Source organism: Lithobates pipiens, unplaced genomic scaffold, assembly GCF_037356315.1.
Source record: "Lithobates pipiens isolate NorthernLeopardFrog02 unplaced genomic scaffold, aLitPip1_a1.2 Scaffold_16, whole genome shotgun sequence".
In the NCBI taxonomy this organism is placed as follows: Eukaryota; Metazoa; Chordata; class Amphibia; order Anura; family Ranidae; genus Lithobates; species Lithobates pipiens.
The window spans coordinates 207677687-207704341 of record NW_027507748.1 but is presented as its reverse complement, the minus strand read 5'-3'; the positions used below and the strand labels follow the sequence as shown (position 1 = coordinate 207704341).

General features: G+C 43.4%; 1 protein-coding gene across 2 annotated transcripts in view; it reads right to left on the bottom strand.

Moving 5' to 3' along the window:
• The window catches only part of THEMIS2 (thymocyte selection associated family member 2), a 169416-nt gene that overhangs the window by 120683 nt on the left and 22078 nt on the right, over positions 1-26655 (bottom strand). For both annotated transcript variants that reach the window (XM_077480939.1, XM_077480940.1), the window contains exon 2: positions 8768-8908. In XM_077480939.1, coding sequence (XP_077337065.1) covers positions 8768-8908 — 141 coding nt within the window. The remainder of the gene's footprint in view (positions 1-8767; positions 8909-26655) is intronic.

Here is a 26655-nt window from a genome sequence, read left to right as displayed (position 1 = left end):
CATTGAGCTCTTGCATCAAGTCTGCCGTCTCTGACCATCTCCTGTAGCATGTCTGCAGTCTCTGAGGGAGTCAAGAGTGGGAGTGGGATGGGGGTCATGGGAGAAGTCAGACTTGTGTGGACTGTGGACAGGAGACTATAGGATAAAACCAGAGCCACCAAGCTGGTGCCGACTGACTGAGCCCTGCACAGTACACCTGAGAAGGGGGCAGTGACAGCTCCACCAGGCCAGTCGGGGGTCACTGATGTAAGGGGGGAGTGAATACGATAATGTAAGGGGCACTGATAGAAAGGGTTTCCTCCTTATATTAGTAACCCACCCCCCTTACCTTAGAGTATTCTTTCTGCAGAAGGTGGTCCCCCCCCCCACATTCTGAGTTTCTGGGGTCCCCCTTGATGATTGATCACTTACCACAATTAACTGGAATTTTAATATATATATATATATATATATATATTATAGCCCTATGTGATTTCATATCTATATCTAATACTCTCTTCATCAAATGTGCTTTAAAATGTATGTTTTTTTCCCTTTCATGAACAAGAAAATAATGACGTTATGCTGTTGGGCTGGTATAAATTTTTTTCCAGGGCTGGGTTTTGAAAGCATGGGCGTCCGCAAGGTTACTCAGGTTTATCTTGATGAAACAGCCTATACAGTGACAGTATGAGATCAAAATTTGGCCACAGATGTATTGCAATGTAAAAAGATGTACATTCTCTAGGCTATATGGGCATGGAACACAGCCGCCAGAGTAACTTCCAATACAAAGTGAAGATGAATTATCTGTTATATAACACATATGTATTACCAGTGGAAAGATTTTCATGAGATTGTCGAAAAGGGGCGGAGCATGAGTGGCCTTGAAATGATGCCCCCCCTTGGAAAAAGTTCTGCGGACGCCCATTGCCACATCCTCCTTTAATTCTGAGGCGGGAGCCGCTCTCAGGAGGAGATCGTCTAGGTAACCCACGATTGCGATCCCGCGTTGTCGCAACAACGCCAAAATTAGAGCCAATACCTTGGTAAAGACTCAGGGTGCTGAAGCCAGGCCAAAGGGGAGAGCCACAAGCTTGTAGTGGGCTTCCCCTACTGCAAATCGCAGAAACCTCTGCTGCCTGAGGCATATGGGTATATGCAGGTATCCGTCCTGGATGTCCAAGGACGCCAGGGAGTCCCCCTGATGGAGTGCAGCGACAACTGAGCGAGCTGATTCCATTCTGAACCTCTGTACTTTTACAAAGCAATTGAGGGCTTTTAGATCCAAGATTGGACGTACCCCTTCCTTTTTGGGGACTACAAACAGATTGGAGTAGAACCCCTGAAACCTTTCAGTTTCCGGAACAGGCACTATCACCCGCGGCTTAGCAGGTCCCTTACTGCCCACAGCAGGGCCTCCCGGTGAGCCGGGAGTAAGGGTATGCTGGAGGGGAAGAATCTGTTTGGTGGCCAAGAGAGGAACTCTATTTTGTAGCCCGATGAAATCAGTTTGTAGACCCATTCGTCGGACAGCTGAGAGGCCCACCAGGCTGTAAACTCCCGAATGGGACCCCCCACCCGAGTGACGGGCGGGGGAAAACCTTTATGCGGAACCATTTTTGCTCGCTGGCTTGTTAGGCTTGCGAGTCCAGGGACACTTCTGTTCCTCAGTAGTCACCCTATCGGACTGGGAGCGTTTAGCCAAAGTCCCGGGCGGACGAAAAATTCTCTTTTGAGCGGAAAATGAGGGCCCTTGCATGCGGATGGCTCCTTACTCTTCCTAGCCTGCGGGCGCAAGGTACTATTCCCACCTGTGACATTCTTAATAATGCCATCCGACGAGGCTCCAAATAGCTGCTCACCAAGGAAGGGTAGATCCGTCAAGGCTTTTTTAGATGCCTGGTCCGCAGACCAGCATTTTAGCCAAATCAGGCGCCGCAGCAACACTGCTTACATTGAAGCCCTGGAGAGCAAAGGAAGCGTATCCAGGGCCGCATCACAAATGTAGTTAAGGCCGTGCACTAACTGGGCTGCTAATTCCATGCAGATAGCAGTAGCCTGCTTCTTCTCCAATTCACGGTGCAAAAATTTTGCCCATTCAGTAAGTGTCTGCGACACTAGTGCTGTGGCCAGTACTGGTCGTATTGCTCACCCCTCAACCGTAAACAACGAATGGGCCACTGCCTCAGCCTTCCTGACAGTAGGGTCCTTAAATGCAGGAGTCCCCTCTACCGGGATCATAGTTACTTTATTTAACCTGGATACTGGGGGGTCCACGACGGGAGGAGCCGACCATTTTTTAAGAAGGCTCTCCTCAAAGGGGTATCGCCATTCTTTTGGGGACCGAAAAGGTCCGCTGCGGGCTTCCCCATTCCTTGTATATCAACTTATCGAAATAAGTCAGATACGGAAACACTTTAGGTGTATGGGCTGGCTTATGGGACCAAAAAGGGACCTCTACTTCAGCAGAGGATCCTACTGTATCCTGAATTTTCAGAAAACACACAGAAAATGGCCGACAAGCAACTGTACACAGTGAATGAACAGAGATAATGGCAGCAGAACAGCGCTATGGTGACAGCACATGCAGAGCCTCCAGACACCCAGCGGAGAGACCACAGACACCCAGGGACACAGACACCCAGCGAAGTCCCCAATCTAAGGTCAGAGCCCCCAGGCTCAGGTATACACACCACTCAGCAGCCCAGCCATGCAGCATCCCCCGGGGGGTTGGGGGGTGGGATAGGGACAGGGAGAGAAGAGAGGGAGGAGAAGGACCCCCTAATCGACCTCCCAGGGAATGCCCAGCTGCTCAATCCTGCCGAGGCAGGAAGAACTGTACTTACCATCTGGATGAGCTGGGGCCATCACATCACAGACCCACTCCCGAGCAGTACCGGGTGGCTGCTGGCCACGGCACTCTGTGACAGACATTGGTAGTCCGGACATATGTGTGCCCCAGAGCGTTGAGCTCACCGGCCTCCCCTGGAGCCTGAGGGGCATGTTGTGGCTGACCCACGCATAGCTAGGTTCTGCACACACTCAATGGCCAGGTTTGGGAGACTACAAAGATCTAGATTATCCAGCCTGTCACCCAGCCAGCTGTTGATAGCAGATCACAGGATCTTAAAATCTTGCGCAAAAGGCAAAAATCCAGAAAATTCCCAGAATGGTCCCGCAGCCTAGGTCCTTCTCCTTCACTAGGCAGAAAAAAAAGGAGTTGCAGGAAACAGGCTGAGGGGTTATTACCAGAGGGACCGCCCCCTGGGCGGAACTGTAACGTTATGTTGTTTTTCACATGTATTACATGTTCTGCCTAGTCCTCTCCTGAAGGTGGCGTAATAATCCTACGGTCAAAATTACTGGAGCTGTGTCCGTCAATGAACGACAGAGAAAAAACATTTAACTATCCAAGGTTAAAACAACATTTTAAAACAAACAAATTACTGAAGTTCTGATTTAAGCTGAATAATCTGAATATATTTTACTCTTGTAATGCATTGAGGTTTATTAGATACTGCACCAGAGTATAATATTCTGCAAATAATGTCTAAAACTTATCCAGTTAGCTGCGGTAAAGTGGCTTAAACTTTTTAATACCCCCATCCCCCCTTCACCTTGTCTAGGGACACTTTTCATTGATTAAAAGTCCAAAGTGTTCTGTGAATGTTGCCCATGCTGAACAAGGGATCTCCTGTGCTCACTATGCAGCAGGGCAGCCACTCAACACAGGACCCAGTAGTTTGTGATGATCACTGCGGTAGCAGAGAATATTACAGTGATTCTCTGCTTCCACAGGAATCGGATAAATATGGCAAATGCATTACTCCAAACTAGACCAATGTAAAAAAACAATATAAACTTTATCTAAAACCCTTTATTTTAGTTGTGTGGTCTGTCCCAAATCCGTATCTATACCAAATGTCATGTGGTTAGTGGGGGAGTTACAGGCAACAATAAAGCAAAAAAGAAGCCCAGGTTTCACATTAAAGAGGAAGTAAACCCTGATGGGTTTACTTCCTCTTTCATTCCCTGCAAAGGTAAAGTATAATGGACTACTATGCATCGCATAGTAGTCCATTATGTGTCACTTACCTGACACAGGAGCCAGCGATGTCACCGCTGTCCCCTGTAGTCCGGAGCATCCATCTTCTCGGTGGGGTCTCACAGCTCCGCCGCTGTCATTCGGCGAAGCCGCGATGACGTCACTCCCGCGCATGTGCACGGGAGCCGACACGCGCGGCATCTTCGTCGTTGACGATGCTGCACTCAGTGCGCCTGCGCACTGCTATCTACGGCACATGCGCCGTAGACAGCGGTGCCTGTCTTCAGGGAAATATCTCCTAAACCGTGTAGGTTTAGGAGATATTTCTTGGACCTACAGGTAAACCTTAATCTAGGCTTACCTGTAGGTCAAAGTGTGTTGTAAGGGTTTACAACCACTTTAATGAGGTAAGTTTTACTATATTTTTTTTATTTGTTATATGTGCTGTAATGCAAGGCCCTGTCACTGTGAAAATGTAGGCGAAAATTACACAGCATTCACTTTAGGCCCTAATGCGAGGTTCCAGACTATAGTTTCTAAGTAAAGAAAGCTGTGTTTTTGGATTTATCTGGATTATGTAAACCTGGATTTGGCCTGGAGCTTGAAGGTTCTCAAGTGCCTTGGGTGGGACAGAACCTTCAGTCCGGTGTCCAAATGTTACTGGATGCCTTGCAGCCTGTGAGTACACAGGTGTGCTGGGTCATTATATATTCAAGCCTGAGGATAGTTCAGGGCTCCCAGTTTGGAGTCAGAGGTGCCCCAGCCAGGAGACAGGAGGTGTGGTCCCAGGAGTAAGGGCAGCTCCTATCGGGGTGTCAGGAGAACCCCTATCCAGGAATGAGCTGTGCAGTGGGGCACTGCGACCAAAGGCTGAGTGATCACCCAATGTGATCTTAGCCCAGTGGTATGTTCATTTATGAAAACAGTATTTTCCTAAATACCACCGCAGAATAATGATACAAAAAAAAAATCCCTAAATAAGAGTGACAGGTGGATTTGAGCTTTGTAAAAGTTTCTGTCAAATAAAATTGTTATTCTCTGTTATGTCATCTTTGCTCTTATACATGGATTATAGAAAAGTCAGAAAAGTTTAGCTTGCATGCAGATAGGTTTTCTAGACTGTAAAGCCCCTTTCACACGGGACAGATTATTTTCTGATAAACAGGGGATCAGCTCACAGATCCTCTGTTGATCAGATCAGAGCAGAACAAGCAGGTGAATGACAGGACCATGTATGCTCAGTTTCTGCAGAGCGGACTCGGACAAAGCATACTCTGCTTTATGTGTGGCCTAGAGTAAACAGACTCCCAACTACCCTCCGATCGGCCTAAACAGAAGGGGAAAAATCTCCTCCTTTTTTTTTTTTTAGCAGACCAGATCAGACCCGGATGTAGGCAGATATAAACAGACACAAGTCCGTTTACACTCACCTGTCTATAGGAATGCATAGACCTTCTGATCAGGTCTGCCTAAAAAAAATCACGAGAAAGGCCAAACTGTTAACCATGAACTTAATCACTAAATTATAAGTGTTAACATGTTGAGGTAATTTATAAATAATTTTTAACCTTTTTAACCACTACAATACAGGGCACTTTCACCCCCTTCCTTCCCAGCCCAATTTTCAGCTTTCAGCGCTCTAGCGCTTTCAGTGACAATTGCGCGGTCATGCTACACTGTACCCAATTGAAATTGTTATCATTTTGTTCGCACAAATAGAGCTTTATTTTGGTGTTATTTATTCACGACTCCGTTTTTTTTTTTTTGCGATATAAGCGCAAAAATAGCGGAAATTTGGAAAAAAAACAATATTTTCTTTTTTCTATTTGAAAAGAAATCCAATAAAATCAAATTTTGTCATAAATGTAAGCCAAAATGTATTCTGCTACATGTTTTTGGTAAAAAAAATTCCGTTAAGTGTATAATAATTGGTTTGTGTGATCACGGACATATGTACGCAAATGATCATGTACATATGTGTGCAGGTGATCACGTACATATGTGTGCAGATAATCATTGGGACATGTGATTTTAGTGGGACATATGTGGGGGATATGTTTTTATTATTAGGGACATGTGTTTTTATTATTTGGGGACATGTATGTTTTGGGGACATGTGTGTTTTGGGGACATATGTGGGGACTGTGTTTGTACTGTGTGGTGTGTTGTGTGTTTACACTACACTGATGATCAGTGAGTAAAAAGCTGTAAAAAGCAGCCCATACTCACTGGTCATCAGCCGGCTGCAGCGTTCTGCTCTCCTCTCCTCAGCGGTGACTTCCGTGTGAGGAGAGGAGAGCCGATTGCCTAGCAACCGGCTGTTTGTTTACATCACATGACGGCCGTGATTGGACACGGCCGTCATGTGATCAGGAGGGCCAATCACAGAGCCCTCCTGCCGATCTGAGATGTGCCGTGTCCGGGTGACACGAGCACATCGGGATCGCGCCGCTGCGCGGGCACGCGCGCACGCGATCCCGCTACTCCTGAAGGACGTTCCTGAACGTCCTATCAGGAGTAGACGGCTCCCACCCGGCCGTATATATGCATTGGCCGGGTGGGAAGTGGTTAAATGAACAGCTTTTATTAAAATCACACCTGGTGATCCAGCTATGAAGATCCCTTTTCAGGTACATCTAGTTATAGGGTGACAAAGCTTTATCCTTGTAACCCAATTTACCAGATTCCAACAATGATCTGGATTACATTTGCGTTTACTGCACGAGTGTCAGATTTTGTAAGCATGTAAGCAAATCCATGTCATTTGGAATCTATGCATCAACTCAACCTGATGTTAACCTAATATTAGAGTTGGGCCGAAAACCCCTCGGTTCGATTGGCGCCAAAACTCTCGAACATCTCAAAAGTTCAGAACCCGAACTCCGAACCTCATTGAAGTCTATAGGACCTGAATTAGAAAAATCAAAAGCCATTTTGAAGGCTTATATGCAAGTTATTGGCCACAAAATGAGTATCTGGCCCACTGTATCAGACTACTGAAACATTGTTTGTCATCTGAGGACTTGTCTAGTGGACAGATTACACAAGTTTGTGTCTCTCCCATTGTGCGCCTCCTAGGTGTGCATTGCCATTGTTTATTGAGTCACCTATTGTTTCTGTCTGTCTGATCATCTTTTGGTGATGTGATTAAAATTGTGATCACTTTACCTTGTTATCGGGCCACTGTGGGATGTTATGTGTTTATGCATATATTAATGTGTAATGTACTGTGTATACATGGGTGTGGGCTGGGTGCCGAACAGTCACCTAAGCTGATTTACATGGCTATTTGTTAATTAGTTCATGTTAATTAGATCACTATCAGCTATTATTTGCTAGAGGTGAATTAGCATACTGTTTATGTTGGCTGTTTCTTAGCTATGTTAATTAAATTCCTGTATACAGTTTCCTTTGCATACAATAATGTGATTACGCTCACCTGATCTGGTGTGCTATATATTCAGTGTGATTTTACAATAAAGTTAATTCCTGTTCCAGTGCACCTAAGCTAGTGACGTCTAGATTCTTGGGTGCTATGCCATATTCCGCTATAATACTGTCAGGGCTGGGCTCAGCCCTCCCTTCTCAGAGCTCAGGCTGCTTAGCTGTCAGTTAATTGCCAGTACTCATCATTCCACAGTGACTCACCTGGTGATCATATCCTGCTCTTTAACAAGCCCTGCTGGCTTTTTAGGCTGTCTGGATGAAATCTCCTGTGCCTTGGTCAACATATCTAGAGACTTTCTTCTGGTTTCCTGTTGAAGGCTTGCCTGACTGATGTCCCTTCTGGTTCCTGATCCTGTCTGCTGCTCTGACTACGCTTATCTCTGGCTTCCTGATTTCCTGGCTATGTTTTGACTATGTTTACTATTTGTACCATTTTTACCACTATATTAAATGGTGGGATTTTTACTGAATTTTCTGTCTCCGTCTGATTCATGGTTGCTGACAAATATCTGGTTCCTGGGTCCAGACTGGAAGAAACTGTATACTGACGGAAGCACCAAAGCTGGGTGTTGGACGGTTCTGTCACAGGAGAATTACAGGTACCAATCCACTGTATGGCTCTCCCTGCTGCATCTGAAAGCTGGGTTGAGTCAGAACTGCATAGTTTGTTTTTATCTACAATAAACCCTTACCTGCATAGGCAGTTTTTTGTAACACAAACTAACCCATTAGACATAATTACAATTGCGGAACTAAGGATGGGGGAGAAGCATCTAGTACTAGAAAGTGAAAACGACACCACAAACTTCACTAGAGGAGAACAATGTGAGACTTAACCTGTTACAAAGTGTTTTCAATTATTTAGGTAGATGATAAATATGTATTCCCTGCTTGAAAATCTTGACCAATCATTATAATTGAGAGAGTGTTCAATAATGAAGACATATTTTCATCTGTGTCATCTCAGATGTTTATTCATTTGGATATTGCCTGCCTACTAGCGCATTCACATGGACCATGCCATATGAGAGACTCAAGCTTTCTGAACACTTGTCTATCTGTTTTGCTGGAACACAGAAAATAAAAATTGCTAAAGGCTTCTAATATTCCCTTCCATTTTGTAACTTTAATGTTCTCTGTCAAAAGTTTCTGAGTCATTGATTGCAAAACTTTTGCAGACCAGGAGTTCTGTCTTTACTCAGATCCAACATGTATCTGCAAAATTCAAAATTCTATGTTTTTTTATATATGTTTTGTAAGTAAAGGAAAAATAAATAAATAAGTTAATCTTACCTTGAAAGTTTTTAGGCAGTGTGTGGCTCTTTCCGGTTTTTATGTTTACAAGACTAACAGACTGCAATTCCCTTCCAATAACTTTTACCAAATCCCCAGTTGATAAACAACATTCAGAGCCACTGATGTCATACACTGAACCTGAAAGTTAAGTAAAAATGTAATAATTAATAAATCAATTAATATAATATATATTGCATTGCAGAAAATATGTTTTCATTGTGCACCTACAGTATATTGTATATTGGTATGGTAAAAATCTAACTTAAACACTGTGGCTACACCAAATTTTTCATGGCAAGCTGTTCATGTAAAAGAAGACAGGGAATATCACTGAACACCACTTCCTTCCTCAGTGATGGTCCCTAGAAGTGTTTTGGAAAAGTGACACATTCAAGAGTGTTGATCACCTGGCTCCCCTACAACTCTCAAAGATTTCTCCTTGTGACCTTCACCACAAGAGGCAGTGAAGATATGGAGGTCAGTAGCAGGAATCATTGAGAGCTGAAGGGAACCCAGGAGATCAATGCTCCTGGAAGTGTCTGTTTCCCAAGTTCAGGAATTACCTTCTGCGTGGCATCAGCTGACAGTGGACTTCCACCTGCTGTCGGCTGGATACGGGACACAGGAGTGCAGAACTCGGTACACTCCTGTGACACACAGGAGAATTGGGACCCAGAGAAGAAGTTTTTTTTGGCTCTACTTTTCCTTTCAGGTTATGATAATGAACGGCGCTACATTTGGTGGTTCTGGCAGAACGAGCAATAGGTAATTCATTTCTTATTTTACAGGTAAAGCTTGTATGGAAATTTTCATATAGCCCCAGGGGGGCTCTAACATTTTATATTTGACATATTCTTATACTTTGAACCAACACTTCACAAAGCATGCAACATGCACCACCGATGGAACTCAACTTTCCTGTAGACACGATATTTCAGGGCTCAGTTTTTTTGTATCTGTCTGTAGGGAGAATATGCTCATCTAGTGTTGGGTACGAGTAGACATGTGCAGAACTGAAAATTTGTTTAGTTAGGAATAGATTTGTTATGTTACTCATTCCATTTTGTTGATTCGTTTCAGAATTAGTTTAGTTATGTTTATTAAATTTAGTTTAATTTATTACATTTCTAATGAATTCCAAATGATCAAAATTAGAATTCGGATTGGTCAAAAAATGATTGATGATTTGAATTCTGTGGGAAGAATAACTGGTTGTTAAAGAGCGGGCCGGGAAGCTGGCCGTGGGTCCTTAACAACTGATGATTCATCAGCTGTCAGCGGGCTTCCCGGTGTCTTGTCAAATAGGGTCCTCCATCAGATGCTGTCCCCTGCGTACTGCGCATGCGCAGTACACAGGAACACAGATTCCGAAAATTGCCGAGGATGAACGGCGCCTGCGCCGTGAGTCCAGGTTCTATCCCCACTATCCAAGTGGACATAGAGTTAGAATAAAAAAGAGCCGAGCGCAGCGAGGCCGAGCCCGAAGCGTGGCGAGCGAAGCTCGCCCGCGAGGGGCCCTCTAAAATTCACAACCCTATGTCCGCTTGGATGGTGGGGCTACCACCTCCACTCACGGCGCAGGCGCCGTTCAGCTTCGGAGATTTTACGAAGCTTCGTCTGCTCCGTACTGCGCATGCGCAGTAAGGAGCGGACACATATTGATGGCCGGACTCTATTAGGCAGAACACCGGCTGACAGCTGAGATGTAAACAGAATAAAGTAGGCAATAGAATATGTCACCAGTAGAGTCTCCCTTTAGAGTAGATGTCACCATCGGAGTCTCTCGTTACGGCAGATGTCACCACCAGAGTCCCTTTTTACAGCAGATGTCCCCCTCCTCCACGTACTCACAGCTATCACAGAAAGTTGTCTGTCCTCCACCTTCAGACCTGATGAGTCAGAGAAACTGGAAGTGAAGGCACAGGACCCACCAATCACTAACCACAGAAACAATGCTACAGCAGGAGTGTTTTGGGTGCAGAGCTCAGTGCCCATGGGCGTCCGCAGGTAGGGGCAATGGGCAGTGGTGTAACTAGAACCCTCAGGGCCCCGATGCAAGAAACCATGGTGGACCCCCCCCCCCCCCCCCGCGACCTCTAGACCAAAGCTTTTTTCTCTGAGCCCGATGGTGGAACACCAGGGCCCGGTCACAAGTGGGTGGCTGCAGATAAAGGAACTGATTTCTCCATTTCCCCCCCGCTTCTCCTCCTCTCCCACCCACAGGCATTCAGCAGCTGCAGGAGGAAAATGGAGAGATCGGTTCCTCTATGTCGGTGTTTCACAACCTTTTCCAGTCAGGGCACCCTTGAATTATTCCCCTAGGTGAATGGGGCTGCACTGCAACCCCCCTGCAACTGTGTGCGCTGTATGCAGTTGCAGCATAGTGATGATGCATTTAAGGGGTTAAAATAGGTGGTCAGTAGGCAACATTTTGCCTCTCTACCAGCTGTCAAATGCCTCTGAAAAGCGATCTGAGCATGGATCGCTTTTCAGAGGAACAGCATTTTACATAAAATGTGCATACACACATGTAAACACACATATACTATCTATCTATCTATCTATCTATCTATATATATAAAAACACACACACACATTATACACACACATTATATATATATATATGCACATATGCACGCACAAATAATCCAGTGGAAGCTGGTGCTCAAAATTTTTAGGAGGGCACAAGCAAACTGAAAAGTTCTGAAAAAAAACATCAATTACAGGCACTGTGCCCATTGATTGCAGCCACTGTACCATCAAACACCACCACTGTGACATCAAATGTCACCACTGTGCCCATCAAATGCTGCCACTGTGCCCAAACTCTGCTGCTGTGCCCATCAAATGCCGCCAGTGTGCCCATCAAATGCTGCCAGTGTACACATCAAACGCTGCTAGTGTACCCATCAAAAGCTGCTAGTGTACCCATCAAACGCTGCCGCTGTACCCAAAAAATGCTGCCACTGTGCCCATCAAGCACTGCCACTGTGCCATCAAATGCCACCACTGTGCCCATTTAATGCTCCCAGTGTGCCCATTAAATGTTGCCAGTGTGCCCATCAAATGCTGCCACTGTGAATCCCCAGTGTCCCCTCGCCATCTGCCCAGCACTGTCTTTGTGGGGCAGCGGGTGAAGACCACGAGCGGGGGGTCCTTCATGTGTCTCCTGCCATCCTCATCTGCCGTCCTCTCCTCCTGATAGGCGTCCAATAGCTGCACACACACATGCATACATACACATACATATATGAACACACACATACATGCATGCACACACACACACATACATGCATGCATACACACATACATGCATGCACACTCCCACACACACACGTGCACACACACACACATTACACACCCCCCCACACACACATGCATGCACACACACATACATGCACACACACACATGCACACCCACACACACACATGCACACCCACACACATGCACACCCCTCCCCCCACACACACAAGCATACACACGCAGCACCCACATGCATGCACACACACACACACACACATATACATGCATGCATACACACATACATGCATGCACACTCCCACACACACACATGCACACACACACACATGCACACCCCCCCACACATACACATGCATGCACACACACATACATGCACACACACATGCACACCCACACACACACATACATGCACATACACACACACGCATGCACACCCCTCCCCCCACACACACATGCATGCACACCCACACACACATACATGCATGCACACACATACATGCACACACACACATTCACACACACACATGCACACCCACACATGCACATACATGCACACCCACACACATTCATGCACACACACACACATGCATGCACACCCACACACATGCATACCCACACACACATGCATGCACAACCACACACACACACACACACATGCATGCACACACAACACAAATACAGGAGTAGATAGTCTTATAAAAAAACTGCAGTGCTTTACCTTGGCTCTTCCTGCCGGGTACTGCACTGTAGGGGGAGACAAAGAGCACAGCACACACTGCTTTCACTTAGGTTAATGCAGTGTTTCTCAATTCCAGTCCTCATGGCCCACTAACAGGTCATGTTTTCAGGCTTTCCATTATTTTGCACATGTGATTTGATCAGTTTCACTGCCTTAGTAATTACCCCAGCTGTTTCATCTGAGGGAATCCTGAAAACATGACCTGTTAGTGGGCCATGAGGACTGGAATTGAGAAACACTGGGTTAATGTGAGGTGCTCCCCGCACAGTGCTGATTTCAGTTTGGCTGATGATCGGGAGCTCCTCTCAGCCGCCCTCCTATCGAAGAGTACAGGGGGCCCTTGAGGGCCCCCTGCAGCAAGGGGCCCGTTCGCCATGGCCATCTCTGCGACCCCTATAATTCCGCCACTGGCAAGGGGGGTCAAGTGCCCCCCCGGAATCAGGGATCAGATGTTAAATTCAGCACAGTTGAGTCGCTATCGGGGTGCGGGCTCCCTTCCTTCCCTATTGGCCATAACTGAGGGCCAATCAAAGGAGACTAGGAGAGCATCACGGTTCATGAGGATTACTTGTCCTAGGGACTGTACTATGTCTGTAGTCTCTGACCATGATAATGTGATAATGATATTGTTGAAAAAGGGTGGTGCATGGGTGACCCTAAAATTATGTCCCCCCCTTGAAAAAAGTTTTGCAGACGCCCATGTCAGTGCCCGAGGACTTTCTAAAGGAAGTCAATAGAGTTTCTTGTTTGCAATCATGTGATTGCAAACACGTCATGCTTTCCATGCAGCTGTGTGTTCAGCGCCCTGCACACACCTAAAGGGCCTTTTTTTTTCTGTGATTATAGCATGTAATGCTTCTCATACACCTGTGTGTCCAGCCAGCGGGATGCACACACTTAAAGGACCAGAGTGTTTTTTACTCTTTTTTTTATTTTTTATGATGAATAGCTATGGGGGGGGGGGGGGGGGGATTGTACAGATGACACTCAGGCACAAACCAAACATTATGAGGTTGGTATATAAATAAGCAAAGTTTAAATATTATATAAACATATAATATGAACTCAAGCATAATTATATCTAACATATGTGTTTTTGTTGCTCAAATTGACACTGTAGCTAAAAAAATTTAAACAAAAACAGATACAAGACAAATACATGTGTAATAATTGCCAATCCCAACTCTGCTGCAATCAAAGTTTGCTCTTTTGCAGAGCTACTGCACTGTCACCTTCAGAATAGAACACTTTCAGGTGAATCAAATGTTTGCATTTCCCCACTGCACACTCTGTTCCCCCATCCTAGTTGACCAGCTTTATTATTACACAGCACAACACATAAGGCATGTTAGGCTGGGGTAAAGTGGCTGTAAGAAACTATTGGCCAACCTGTGTCTGTACACTTAGAAATAATGGTAGACCTGCAGAGAAAACTGCCCCAATATTTTGTCAGCAATTTGGTTCTAGGTGTAGAGACACACCATATAGACATGAACTATACGACAATACAAAATGCCCAAACTGTTTCGGGGTAGCACCAATCAAGACACAGCCAGATGCAGGACATGACTTTAATAGTGATTGGACCCTGGGCAAACGCTTTCTTGCCCCCCCCCCCCCCCCTACAATTTCGCTCTCCACCTGCTCTGAGACATATAATAAATAGCAGCTAGATTTAAAATCAGTTTTCTGTATCAGATCAGGCAGCGATTGCGATTGGTTGCCAGAGGTTACAGTGTATCATTACTGCTTACTAACTGGTTGCTAGAGGTTTTACAGCACACATTACGGCTCATTACGATTTCTGCTTGTTGAGTGGTTGCTAGAGATTACTGTACAGTAATACTGCTCACTGATTGGTTGCTAGATATTACAGCACATCATCTCCTCACTGCAGGGGGCATGATATACATATGAATGCCGCCTTTATTTACATATCTATGCCACCGGATGCAGCTAGTGACATATGAATTCTGCTGCTATTTACATATACATGCAGGCTATTTACATGTAAACACAGGGTCTACAGGTGAGTAATCTATACACAACAATATGGCAGAGCTTCAGTACTTCACACTGAGATATCAGGACACAGCAAGGGACTAAAACTTTATGGGACAAGGGAATTTAAACTGGGGTAGTTGGCAAGTACGAGGCAGCTGCTTTGGGCCCCACAACAATGACAGGGCCCAGGGCAGCTACCCCTTTTGCCCTGCCTTAAAGACGGCCCTGGCCATATGTCATTAGCAGGCAGGGAAGCAGCCTGGAACATTTTATTATCAAACAGGAATGTCAGTAGTATGATTTGTGGATATGTGATGAATCTGACTAAACTCCCAGATCACAACACTATGAGAAGAATATGATGTTTTACACACTTAGCCTCACCTTGTGCATATATTTTTTCAGCTTTGGGACAACAATCTCAGCAACAATTGATTCAAAATGATTTTCATTGGGGCAGGGGAGCACACTATTTATTCTGATGTTAAAAACTTTGCTGAATCATTCGCTACCACTCCCAGACAGAAATGTAACAGAGTTTTATACTGTATTAGCCTTTTCACAGAGACAAAAGTTCTTTGAATTTCTAATTGAAGCATTCATGGATTCAATGTAACAATTTTAAAATATATTTTAATTAAATATTTACAGAACATGATATAATATACAACAGTTTAATAAAAGGGATTAAATGGGAAAATAATTAGGCAAAGTTTGCCTGGTCTTTGGCTCCATGCAGAGTTCAATTCACTTACTGGTAGGGATGGTCCCGATGTTCAAGTTGAACTTACGCTCGACACAGAGCGCCCGATAATGCACTACAAAATTGCAGTGTATTGATGGCTGCTGATTGGCCAAAGCATGCACCTGAACTGCATGCTTTGGCCAATCACAGTGCGATCTGCTGTGAGAGCCATGATTGACCAAATCATGGCTCAGGGGGCTAAGTCCATGGCCCACACTATATAAGGCTGCTTACATGGCGGCCATGTATAGTGTGCAATATGCATTAATAGAGAGAGATTGAGAACTTGAGCTAGATTAGGCAGGTTAGTTAGTGGCATGCAGGCAGTTTAGTGTGTATATATATATATATATATATATATATATATATATATACAGTGTAGTCAGTGTAGAATATATATACAGTGCAGGTAATGTTTTAATATATATATATATATATATATATATATATATATTATTATTATTATTATTCAGGATTTATATAGCACCAGCAGTTTGCGCAGCGCTTTACAATATGAGGGCAGACAGTACACTTACAATACAAATCAGTACAGGAGCGATCAGAGGGCCCTGCTCGTTAGAGCTTACAATCTAGAAATATATATATATATATATATATATATATATATATATATATAAAAAAGTAATACAAACAATTCATCAAGATAAATCTGAGAATATCCGCATTAAAACAGCGCTCTGTAGAAAGTCCTTTACAGAAATAGCAATGTACGAGCAATCACTAAAAAGTTCTTAATGTGCAGATAAGGTGTCTATAGTGATCTAATCAGCATTGCACGGTGATCAAAGTGCTGTCGACCTTTCTTCCACCATAAACCGGGAGTGCGTCACCACATGCGATGCGTACCCCCTAGGGGGTTAAACTCACCAGACACTGCTGAAAACACAAGCCTTAAGGAGTAGTCACTTCCTTGAGTATGGTAATATATCACCTTAGCGTTGCAGTTCCAAACAGTCCTCCAAGTTTGCCATAAAAATAAAACAAAGTGTGCACATAGCATAATACTGTTTTATTTTTTAAAAGATTCGCACAAAATAATAAAATCACCCATTTAAATATCTGCGTACATTGTTTAAAACATCATCAGCATTTCAAAATTGTGTACTTCACCGATTATTCAGATCCCCGAGCCATCCACAAGTGTTCCTCTGTGTACACTGTGCATCACTTCCTGGTCTGTGGTCAGCGGTGGAGCGCACACCTCACTTCCGGTAGCGTCGTGTAGGCCACGCCCTGACGCGTTTCGTCACTTCCGACTTCAACAGAGGGCCCTCTGTTGAAGTCGGAAGTGACGAAACGCGTCAGGGCGTGGCCTACACGACGCTACCGGAAGTGAGGTGTGCGCTCCACCGCTGACCACAGACCAGGAAGTGATGCACAGTGTACACAGAGGAACACTTGTGGATGGCTCGGGGATCTGAATAATCGGTGAAGTACACAATTTTGAAATGCTGATGATGTTTTAAACAATGTACGCAGATATTTAAATGGGTGATTTTATTATTTTGTGCGAATCTTTTAAAAAATAAAACAGTATTATGCTATGTGCACACTTTGTTTTATTTTTATGGCAAACTTGGAGGACTGTTTGGAACTGCAACGCTAAGGTGATATATTACCATACTCAAGGAAGTGACTACTCCTTAAGGCTTGTGTTTTCAGCAGTGTCTGGTGAGTTTAACCCCCTAGGGGGTACGCATCGCATGTGGTGACGCACTCCCGGTTTATGGTGGAAGAAAGGTCGACAGCACTTTGATCACCGTGCAATGCTGATTAGATCACTATAGACACCTTATCTGCACATTAAGAACTTTTTAGTGATTGCTCGTACATTGCTATTTCTGTAAAGGACTTTCTACAGAGCGCTGTTTTAATGCGGATATTCTCAGATTTATCTTGATGAATTGTTTGTATTACTTTTTTATGTATTTGTATGTTAACTTTTTAACGGCTGCTATTTTTGTCCGGACTGTTAGGTTTTAATATACTTAGCAGTCATTATTTAGTTTACTGTGGTTTTATAAGTATTATTATTGCAGGCATCTGCATATAGTAAAATCTTTGTTTTTATATATGTGGGTGCACCATATAGATTGGTGCATATACATATATATATATATTGAGGGAGTGTGTGAAGGTCTTAGTTTGGCGCAGAGAGGTATATGATAGGCCGGTTTTAAAATATACCCTTTTTGTTTTGGTATATATATATATATATTAGGGCTGTGGAAATTATTATTCCTCGATTAATCAATTAATTTTTTTGATCGATCAAAATTCTTTTGATTGGTACTCACCTCTCTGCTGGTCTTCAGGGAGTACCATCGTAGATCCGTTGACGTCTGCTAACGAAGAGAAGGGGGGAGGAGTCCGGTGACGTCAAAATTCTGATTGAACGTAACGCGTACGGAGAGGAGCTAAGCATGAAGTCACCCGCTGCTGCCCTACAGAACTAACACAATTGTCGACTATACATGCTGTGTTTTTATCATTTTTATGTGAGTAGTTTGTGTTTGAACACAAAAATGAAATCTTATACTTAAGCGGTAGCACTTAGATCTTTTCTTTCTACCCATGACCTGGTGTCCTTGCTGAGATCTAAGGAGACATGAGAGAAGTTTATGGTCCGTGTTAACCCTTTTGATACCTGCTTGCATGACCACCTGTTTGAACATAAGGTGAGAGTGATTAGTTAGACCGGAAGTGGAGGGATTGTCACTCTACTGTGGAAAAAAAATTACTTACGTCAGTGCTACAGTTTGAATTTAAAACGTATTTGTGTGAACTGTGAAGTTAAGTCATGGATTGTGGAAACGAACTAGTGTCGCGTGATTGTATATAGTGTATACCACATTTATCACTGATTAATGCAGAGATGCAATGCAAGGAGATCATCTAAAAGTAGTTGGATCTGTATGTGCGTTATAATTAATCCAAATTAGTCAGTTAATCAATAAAAAAAAATGATTAATCGAAAATGAAAATTTTAATCATTAACAGCCCTAATATATATATATATATATATATATATATATATATATATATATATATATATATAAACAGTACATATACCCCGTAGTATAGGTATGTTGGGTCTAGTATAGATTTTAAGGGGAACCTCACGGCAAAATTTAAAACATAATTGGTGTGAGGTCCCCCCGAAATACATACCAGACCCTTATCCAAGCAAGCATTCTGCTAGGCAGGAAAGGGGGGGAGAGACGAGTGAGCATCCCCCCGAACCATACCAGGCTGCTTGCCCTCAACATGGGAGGGTGCTTTGGGGTGTCTCCCAAAGCACCTTGTCCCCATGTTGATGGCGGTCATGGATATTCCCAGGTGTGCGCCCCAGGGGGCATGCAGGAGCAAGATTCCATGGACGTCCTCTCAGAATAAGCTGACCGCACTGTAGCCGTCTTTCGACTATGGCCCAGTCGGAAAGTGGTTAAGCATTATTAAAAGCACTGCTCCTGAAAAAATGGTTGTTTTAAAAACTTTGATACATGTCCCCTGGGGCAGGACTCGGGTCACCATACACTTTTTATGGCAATAACTTGCATATAGTCCTTTAAAATTAGCACTTTTGATTTTTCATGTTCGTGTCCCATAGACTTTAATATGGTTCGCATGTTTTCTAGAACTTTTTGCCTGTTCGCATGTTCTGTTGCGAATGGAACCGGGGGGGGGGGGGTGTTTGGCCCATCCTAACTTACCGGGTAAATCTAATCTGATGTAGCAGCGTCAGTGACCCTGAAACAAGCCTCACAGTATTCTTGATAGAGATCTAGCGCTTAAAAGAGCCATCTTTTCTGGTCCCTGGAGAAGATTAACTTAACATTTCTTAGCTGGCTTGTGTTCTCATGAGTGTGCTTTGAACTGGAATTTATCATTTTGTGTTGTCTTATGTGAATGCCTAAGACATGAGATTTAAATCTTTCTGTTTTTGTTACCAAATTGCAAATTTTGGAGAAAACGAGAATGACACAGTGATTAGTACAACTTCTGCATTCTGTCAACATGGTATGGGGCTTTTCAGACCTCAATATCATCGCATGTTCCTCTTCAGGAGGTCACATGAAAGAGATTACATGTTCCTTTCCCATGATGCCTGCTGGCAAGAAAAACCGTGGTTACTACTCTCAATTTTCTCTATGGTGAAATCATAATGTTGGAGAATCAAGCATGTACGCAGCAACTTACTGTTCTCACCAGAAAATGGTTTAACCAGCTGAATGGATTGTAGTTGATGATCACTGTTGAAGTGCTTTTGCAGCCCTAGAGGCATAAGATCTTTCTTCTCTATGGTGGCATATGTTATATCCCTGGTGTGTAGCTTCTTGTTCAGGTAGAGGATGGAATTTTCCTCCCCTGACTGATCCACTTAGATGATAGGTGAAATTGGGAGATTACAGTACAGCAGGGATATGCAATTAGCAGACCTCCAGCTGATGCAAAACTACAAGTCTCATCATGCCCCTGCCTCTGGGTGTCATGCTTATGACTGTCAGAGTCTTGCTATGCCTCAAGGGATTTGTAGTTCTGCAACAGCTGGAGGCCTGCTAATTGCATATCCCTGCAGTACAGGAACCCTGGTGAGGACTTTATTCAAAGGAATGTCAGGAGTGTGATAAAAGGAGTGTGATAAGAACTTAAGCCAGCCAAGGTTTTGGCCAAAGCGCTGTAGTTGCACACAAATTTACCATAGTAGCCAATGGTACCAAGACTGACATAACCTGTTTCTTGGTTTTAGTGGTTGTCCTCAACCTTTTCTGTCTCAGGTCTAGGGTGCTACCTCCTACCTGGTGTCCCAATTACTTGACTTCTGTCATCCCATCTGCATCCAACTCTCTTTTTTTTGTTACATGTCTGACACTTACTGGATTTGTCTGCTTAACCACCATTTGCTTTTCCAGGACTTGTAATAGGTGTGCAAGGCGCTCTTCTCTGGTAAAATTGAACACTGCAATGTCACTCAGGTAGGGGAATTTGAATGTTACCTGTCCTTCCAGCAGTCTATATACAAAACCATTAAAAGGGAGATTTTATCTGTTAACATTTTTTAACTCTCTCTACCTAGGTTTTAATATATTACTTTCACATAACAAGTCCAACACAAATTACACTTCTGCATGCCATTCCCCATCAGAGTAAAAATCAATCTTTATTACAGTTATAAACCAAAATTTATAGAATCTCACACTATTTTATACAAATTTAGAAGGTGAGTCGAATACCGCGTACACACGATCAGACTTTCTGGCGGACCAGAGTCCATCATACAATTCGATCGTGTGTGGGCTCCAGCTGACTTTTTCTTCCCAAAAGTCCGGTTGAAAAATCCAGTCGCCTGTCTTAGTTCAATGGACTACAACCAACGCTAGCACGGCTATTAGATACTGGCTATGAAATTCTTTATTCTACGTCATCACGTTCGAATCTGTCTGACTTTTGGAGTGATCATGTGTGGCCAAGTCCGTTCGTTTGAAAGTCCGGCGGACCTCAGCTGCAAAGTCCGTCGGATTGTCCGCTGCACCAAGTCTGTCAAAGTCCGGTCGTGTGTACGCGGCATTAGAGCTCACTAGTCTCCACTTAAAGTGTCCTTAAACCCAGACTATCAAACACTCTCATTACATGCAATATAAAAGAGTGTTCATATGCATAGCCACAAAAGCATTCATTTTGTGTAAAGTGAAATATGCATGGTAGATCCTGCCTTCAGCTTTCCCTCCCATATTCTTTGTGTCCCTGCTGCAGATTAAGATTGTGTAGACCAGCTGGTGTATTCTACCAAGAAAGCTCTGTTTCAGTTCCCTTCTGAGGTCTTCATTTCCTCCTTTTTCTTATCTGTGTTGCCCATGTGACTATAGCGTCACACAGGGAGAGAAAAAAGGAGGGTCAGCCCAGAACTCGCTAAGGAACCAATATATAACAGATCCACTGATCCCATTTGCTATCAAACTTCTAATGCTGCGTACACGCGATCGCATATTCCAACAACAAAATCCATGGGATTTTTTCTGACGGATGTTGGCTCAAACTTGTCTTGCATACACATGGTCACACAAAGTTGTCGGAATTTCCGATCTTCAAGAGCGCGGCGACGTACAACATGTACGACGGGACTATAAAAGGGAAGTTCAATACCAAGTGTGCCACCCTTTGGGCTCCTTCTGCTAATCTCCTGTTTATCTTGTGTTAGTAGAACTTTGGTGAGAGACGATTCGCGCTTTTCAGCCTCGTTACTGCTCTTCAGTTTGTGCTTGTTGGTTTGTATCTGGTTTTCAGTGCGTGTAGGCAGTTTGTATCACTTTTTTAAGTGCGTTCTTGTCCACTCGTATCTGATTTTCAGCTTGCTCTTCTCAGGCCTTGCTGTTTTTCAGTGCGTTCTGTTCGTTCTGAACAGCAGACCGCTTTGAAGTCATGTTGCGGTTACATACTCGTCATAGAGTTCGTGTTGTGCAGGGGCTTGGTGTTGGGGTTCTTACTTTGACCCAAGCCCAGTCCAAAAATTGGTTTCTCCAGCGTGACCAATTCTCTCATATGCCTTTGTTGCGGGAGATCCGTGAGAATAATCCTGATGATTTCAGGAATTATCTCCGGATGACGCACCCTGTTTTTCACCGTTTGTTGGCTTTGCTGTCCCCTTATATTAGCAGGCAGGACACCTGCATGTGGAAAGCCATCAATCCAGAACAGAGGCTCGTCGCCACGTTGCGGTACTTGGCAACAGGGAGAAGTCTGCAGGACATCAAGTTCTCGACAGGCATCTCCCCCAGGCTCTGGGGATCATTATTCCAGAGACCTGTTCTGCCATTATTCAGGCTATATTAAGGTAAGATTTATCCTTTAACATCACATTCTGTGTATTTAATGTTTGCTAATGTAATGTATTTCTTTCATCATTCCCTAATTACCATGATTGTAATATGCTGTGAATGTCCCCTTTGTCCTCATGCATGCTGGAAGTTTTGAAACTTCCTTTTTTGTCCTTTATGCATATTTGCCTTCACTAACCTCCCCAGCATGCTATCCTGGGCCCATACCCACCTAACCTAGTCACTTAACAATGTATTTTGTCAGCTCCATAGTAGTGCTTTACCCTAAACACCCCTTAAAATGTGTACACATTTTATTTGTGCCCTTAAGTTCATGCATAGTGCCAGAGGCTTTTTTTGGGGTCCAAAAATCTATGTGGCCTCAGTTGCGATCGAGGCCGGCTTTCCTGATACTTCAACCCTGATGGCACTTGAAGCTAGCAGTCCTGGCTTGCCCCCCAAAGTGCCTGCAAAGTGAGACAAACATATCTGGAATACTTTACAGGTAGGGGGGCCATTGATATGCCAGCAAATGTCTAAGGCATTTTTCAATAAATCTTTTTTAGAATTTGAACTAATATTCCATTTGATTTACTGTGTGTACTTCTTTTAGCTGTCTCCTAGGTTCTTCAATTGGCTTTTCTTTTTGGCCATTTTCTTCAATAGTGCAAACATAATTTCTTTGATACATGAGGTGACAATCTCTTCTTCAGCTAACTATTATGTTGTGGGTCTGCTACACACACACCTTGTTTTTGTTGTTAATGTATGTAATGCATTAATGATAAAAAATATTCATAATTGTAAGCATCATGTAATTTTTGGGAGTCACGAAAATGGCGTGATTGTTGCAAATTATAAAGCACTGTGGGTGTTATTTACTAAAGGAAAATCCACTTTGCACTACAAGTGCACTGAAAGTGCACTTGTAGTGCAAAGTGGATTTGCCTTTAGTAAATAACCTCCATTGTCACTGTAAACACCAACTTACTCCAAAAAATGCTTATGAGCATTGAAAGAAGAAACCACACATTGTTGAGTATAAAACTTTTTACTTAAAGCACATTCACATGTGCGTTTATAAAAGGGTTTTTGAAAAAACCAACATCTTTGTTGTATAACATTATTTTTGTCACATTAATTAGAAATAGCTTTTTTGGTTAAACAGGCATATTCCAAAGCATAACATACACAACTCAGGAACTTACAAAGTTCAACTTTGATAAAATGAAGGCAATATCAGACATTAGTATGTCCAAACTGTGTTGATCTTGCCTTCATCAGATGGGGCGATGTCACCCCTGTAAAAAACACATTTTGAAGATGCACACAAATTGAGAGTCAGAATGGGGATTTCCCTCCTAATCCCATGTCTAATGTCAACATGTGCTAGCTCCCATCATGGGGTATCAATGGACGTGTTTTGGGAGTGCAACCCCTTCATCTCAGCTACTTTAGTTGTGAGGAAGGGGTTTCACCCACAAAACGCGTACATTGATATCCCGTGATGGCATATAGCACATGTTGACACACTGTGTGCATCTTCAAAATCTGGCTTTTAAAATACTTTAAAACTTGTTTTTAAAATCAAAATAGACAATAAAAAAGTTTGTAATTTTCATGTGTTTTACATTCTCCCTAAAACATTAATGATGTTCTTCATTTTTTGTTGAACATCATTGATGTTTTGCTTAAGATTTTCTAAATTGCGACTGCACCCCATTATCTCCCTGATGAGGATCTGGGAACTTTCACTTTTGAAATGACATTCTTCTTCCACAACATCCACATCACCTAAAAAAAAAAAAACACCATGTATTATAAATATGCAGGCATCCATCTATTCCCTGAAGCTGTGGTCTCAGACACTCACCTGTTGTGGTGACAATTTCACCCACTTCCAAAATCTCTCCCTCCTCCTCCTCTGCTTGTGTTTTGGTGACTTCCTCTTCTTTAGGAGGTGTGGAGTCCCTGGTGTCTTCAAATGTCCTGAGACTTTTCTCCCCTATGCGAATAAAAAAAAGGTATACTCAGCACACAGATATTTGAGGGCAGAAATAGGAATATGAAACATTGCTTGGAAGTGTCGTACAATTGTCTGTTTTGGCAGAGTTCCAAGCTGAAGACATTTGTATTTCCCTTATAAAGCTGGAATACTTACCTTTTTTGTACAAGTTTCACACATTGAGACAACCCTACTATCCACTGGAGCACCTGTGTGGGACACCCTAAAAAGTTTGTTCTGGTGTCCCACACTAGTGCTCCAGAGTCCAGATGTGTAAATAGCTGCTGAGTGTCCTCTCCTTACATTACTCTGAATCAAGTTTGCATTTCATTTTAATTACAATCCCATCTAGACAACAAACTTCTTTTAATACAAATAGGCCAGAACAAATGTAGTTAACCTGCATCTGGGGGTGTCTGGGGGCTTTCAGTGCCTCCACTGTGGGGACACTTATATTTTAGTGTTAGGACCACAGATACCAGGGTGCTGTGACATGGCTCTGTGGCTCACGCATGCGTTTGCAAATGTGTGTGGACTAAACCCCTGTTTTTAACTCATACTGTTAGACAGGTCAATTTGGTTGTTTGCAAGCTGGTGGTAAGAAGGCTTTGGTTTTTTCCTGGGCATTCCCCAGACATTGTTGTAACCTGCATCTGCCCAAAACATCGTCATTTAGTAGGCGAACCAACAATGTTTCCTACAACCGATTTAATGTGCTCATGAACATGAAAGTTTCCATTTTAAACTGTACATCAGTAAAGAAAAGCACATGGAACAGCATGCAAGTAATAATAACAATAGGTACACACGACAAATACTTACTTTTTTAGAAGCAGTTTCCTGATCTTTCTGTACTGATCGTGCTCCCTCAATTTGATTTCTGACCAGCGTTTCCTCAATCGTTGTACCCCAAAATTCCTGTGCAGACTTTTCACAACTTTAGTCATGATCTTGGCCTTTCTCACATTTGGGTTGGGGTAAGGTCCATACTTCCCATCATAGTTGGCCCTCTTCAAGATGTTCACCATCTCCACCATCGCTACAAAGGACATATTTGAGGCCTTAAATCTCCTCCAGGATTGGGACGTTCGTGGCTCTGGGCTTTCGTCGTTGCTGCTCTCCTCTACATGCACCTGCTGTGTCTCCACCATGTTCTCTGCTCACTGCTCCAAAAGAGAAGAGGCAGGGAATAGACTAGAAAGGGGTGGGCGGAGGTTCACGTATACGCGCATTGTATATAAAGTGTAACATGCATGCGTCGTATGTACGATCTGTGAGCGGAGGACGAAGTAACGGAAGCGACGATCGTTATAATGAAGGTACAATTTTAAGTTGGTGCATCAGTGGCCTATACTGCTTATAGATTGAGGCATATATTGGGTCAAGATTAGGAGAGTTTCGCCTGACATTAGGGTTTGCCTTGTGTTGTGTCTTGCAGAGAAAATGTATATATTCAATGATGAGGACTTTATCCCCATATTCATTGATATGTACAGGGAGCTGCCCTGTCCGTGGCAGGTCAACCACCCCTTTTATAACAATCAAAAAAAGAGGAAGGCAGCGCTGGATCAATTGGTGGAATTTGTGAAGGCGGAGATCCCCACGGCAGATATCTCCTATTTAAAGGCCCTAATTGGTGGCATGTGGAACACTTATATTAGGGAGTGCATGAAGGTCCAGGATTCCCTGAGATCGGAAGCTGCAGCAGATGACATTTATGTCCCCAGGTTGTGATACTATGACAAACTGACACACACACACTATGACACCCCCATCAAATCATTCTCTGCAGCTATTACCTTTTTTACCACCACCCCCTCCCTTTAGAATGTAAGCTCTACGAGCAGGGCCCTCCTGTATCTTTTGTATTGTACTGTAATTGTGTTGTCTCCCCCTATACATTGCAAAGCGCTACGTAAACTGTTGGCGCTATATAAATAGTGTATAATAATAATAACTGCATTTTCTGTCAGGCCAGACTGAATGCAGGCCAGCACTCTCCAATCTTCCTTCAAGGCTTCCTTTACCCCCAGCTGAGGATTCCGACGACCAACCTGGGCCTTCCAGCAGCAACATGTGGAGGAGCCTAGCTTGAGTCAGGTATAGCATTCTTCAAACTATTTCTGTTTGTTAAATGAATGATATTAAATATATGTTAGTTTTGATCACTAATTTCTGATTTCACAAAGTGTTTTACATACCAGTAGACAGTAGTGGCTACAAATGATTAGGACAAGAATCAAAAATGCTGGGGTCAGAATGATAGTCTTTTCTATTTATTAACATTCAATTTG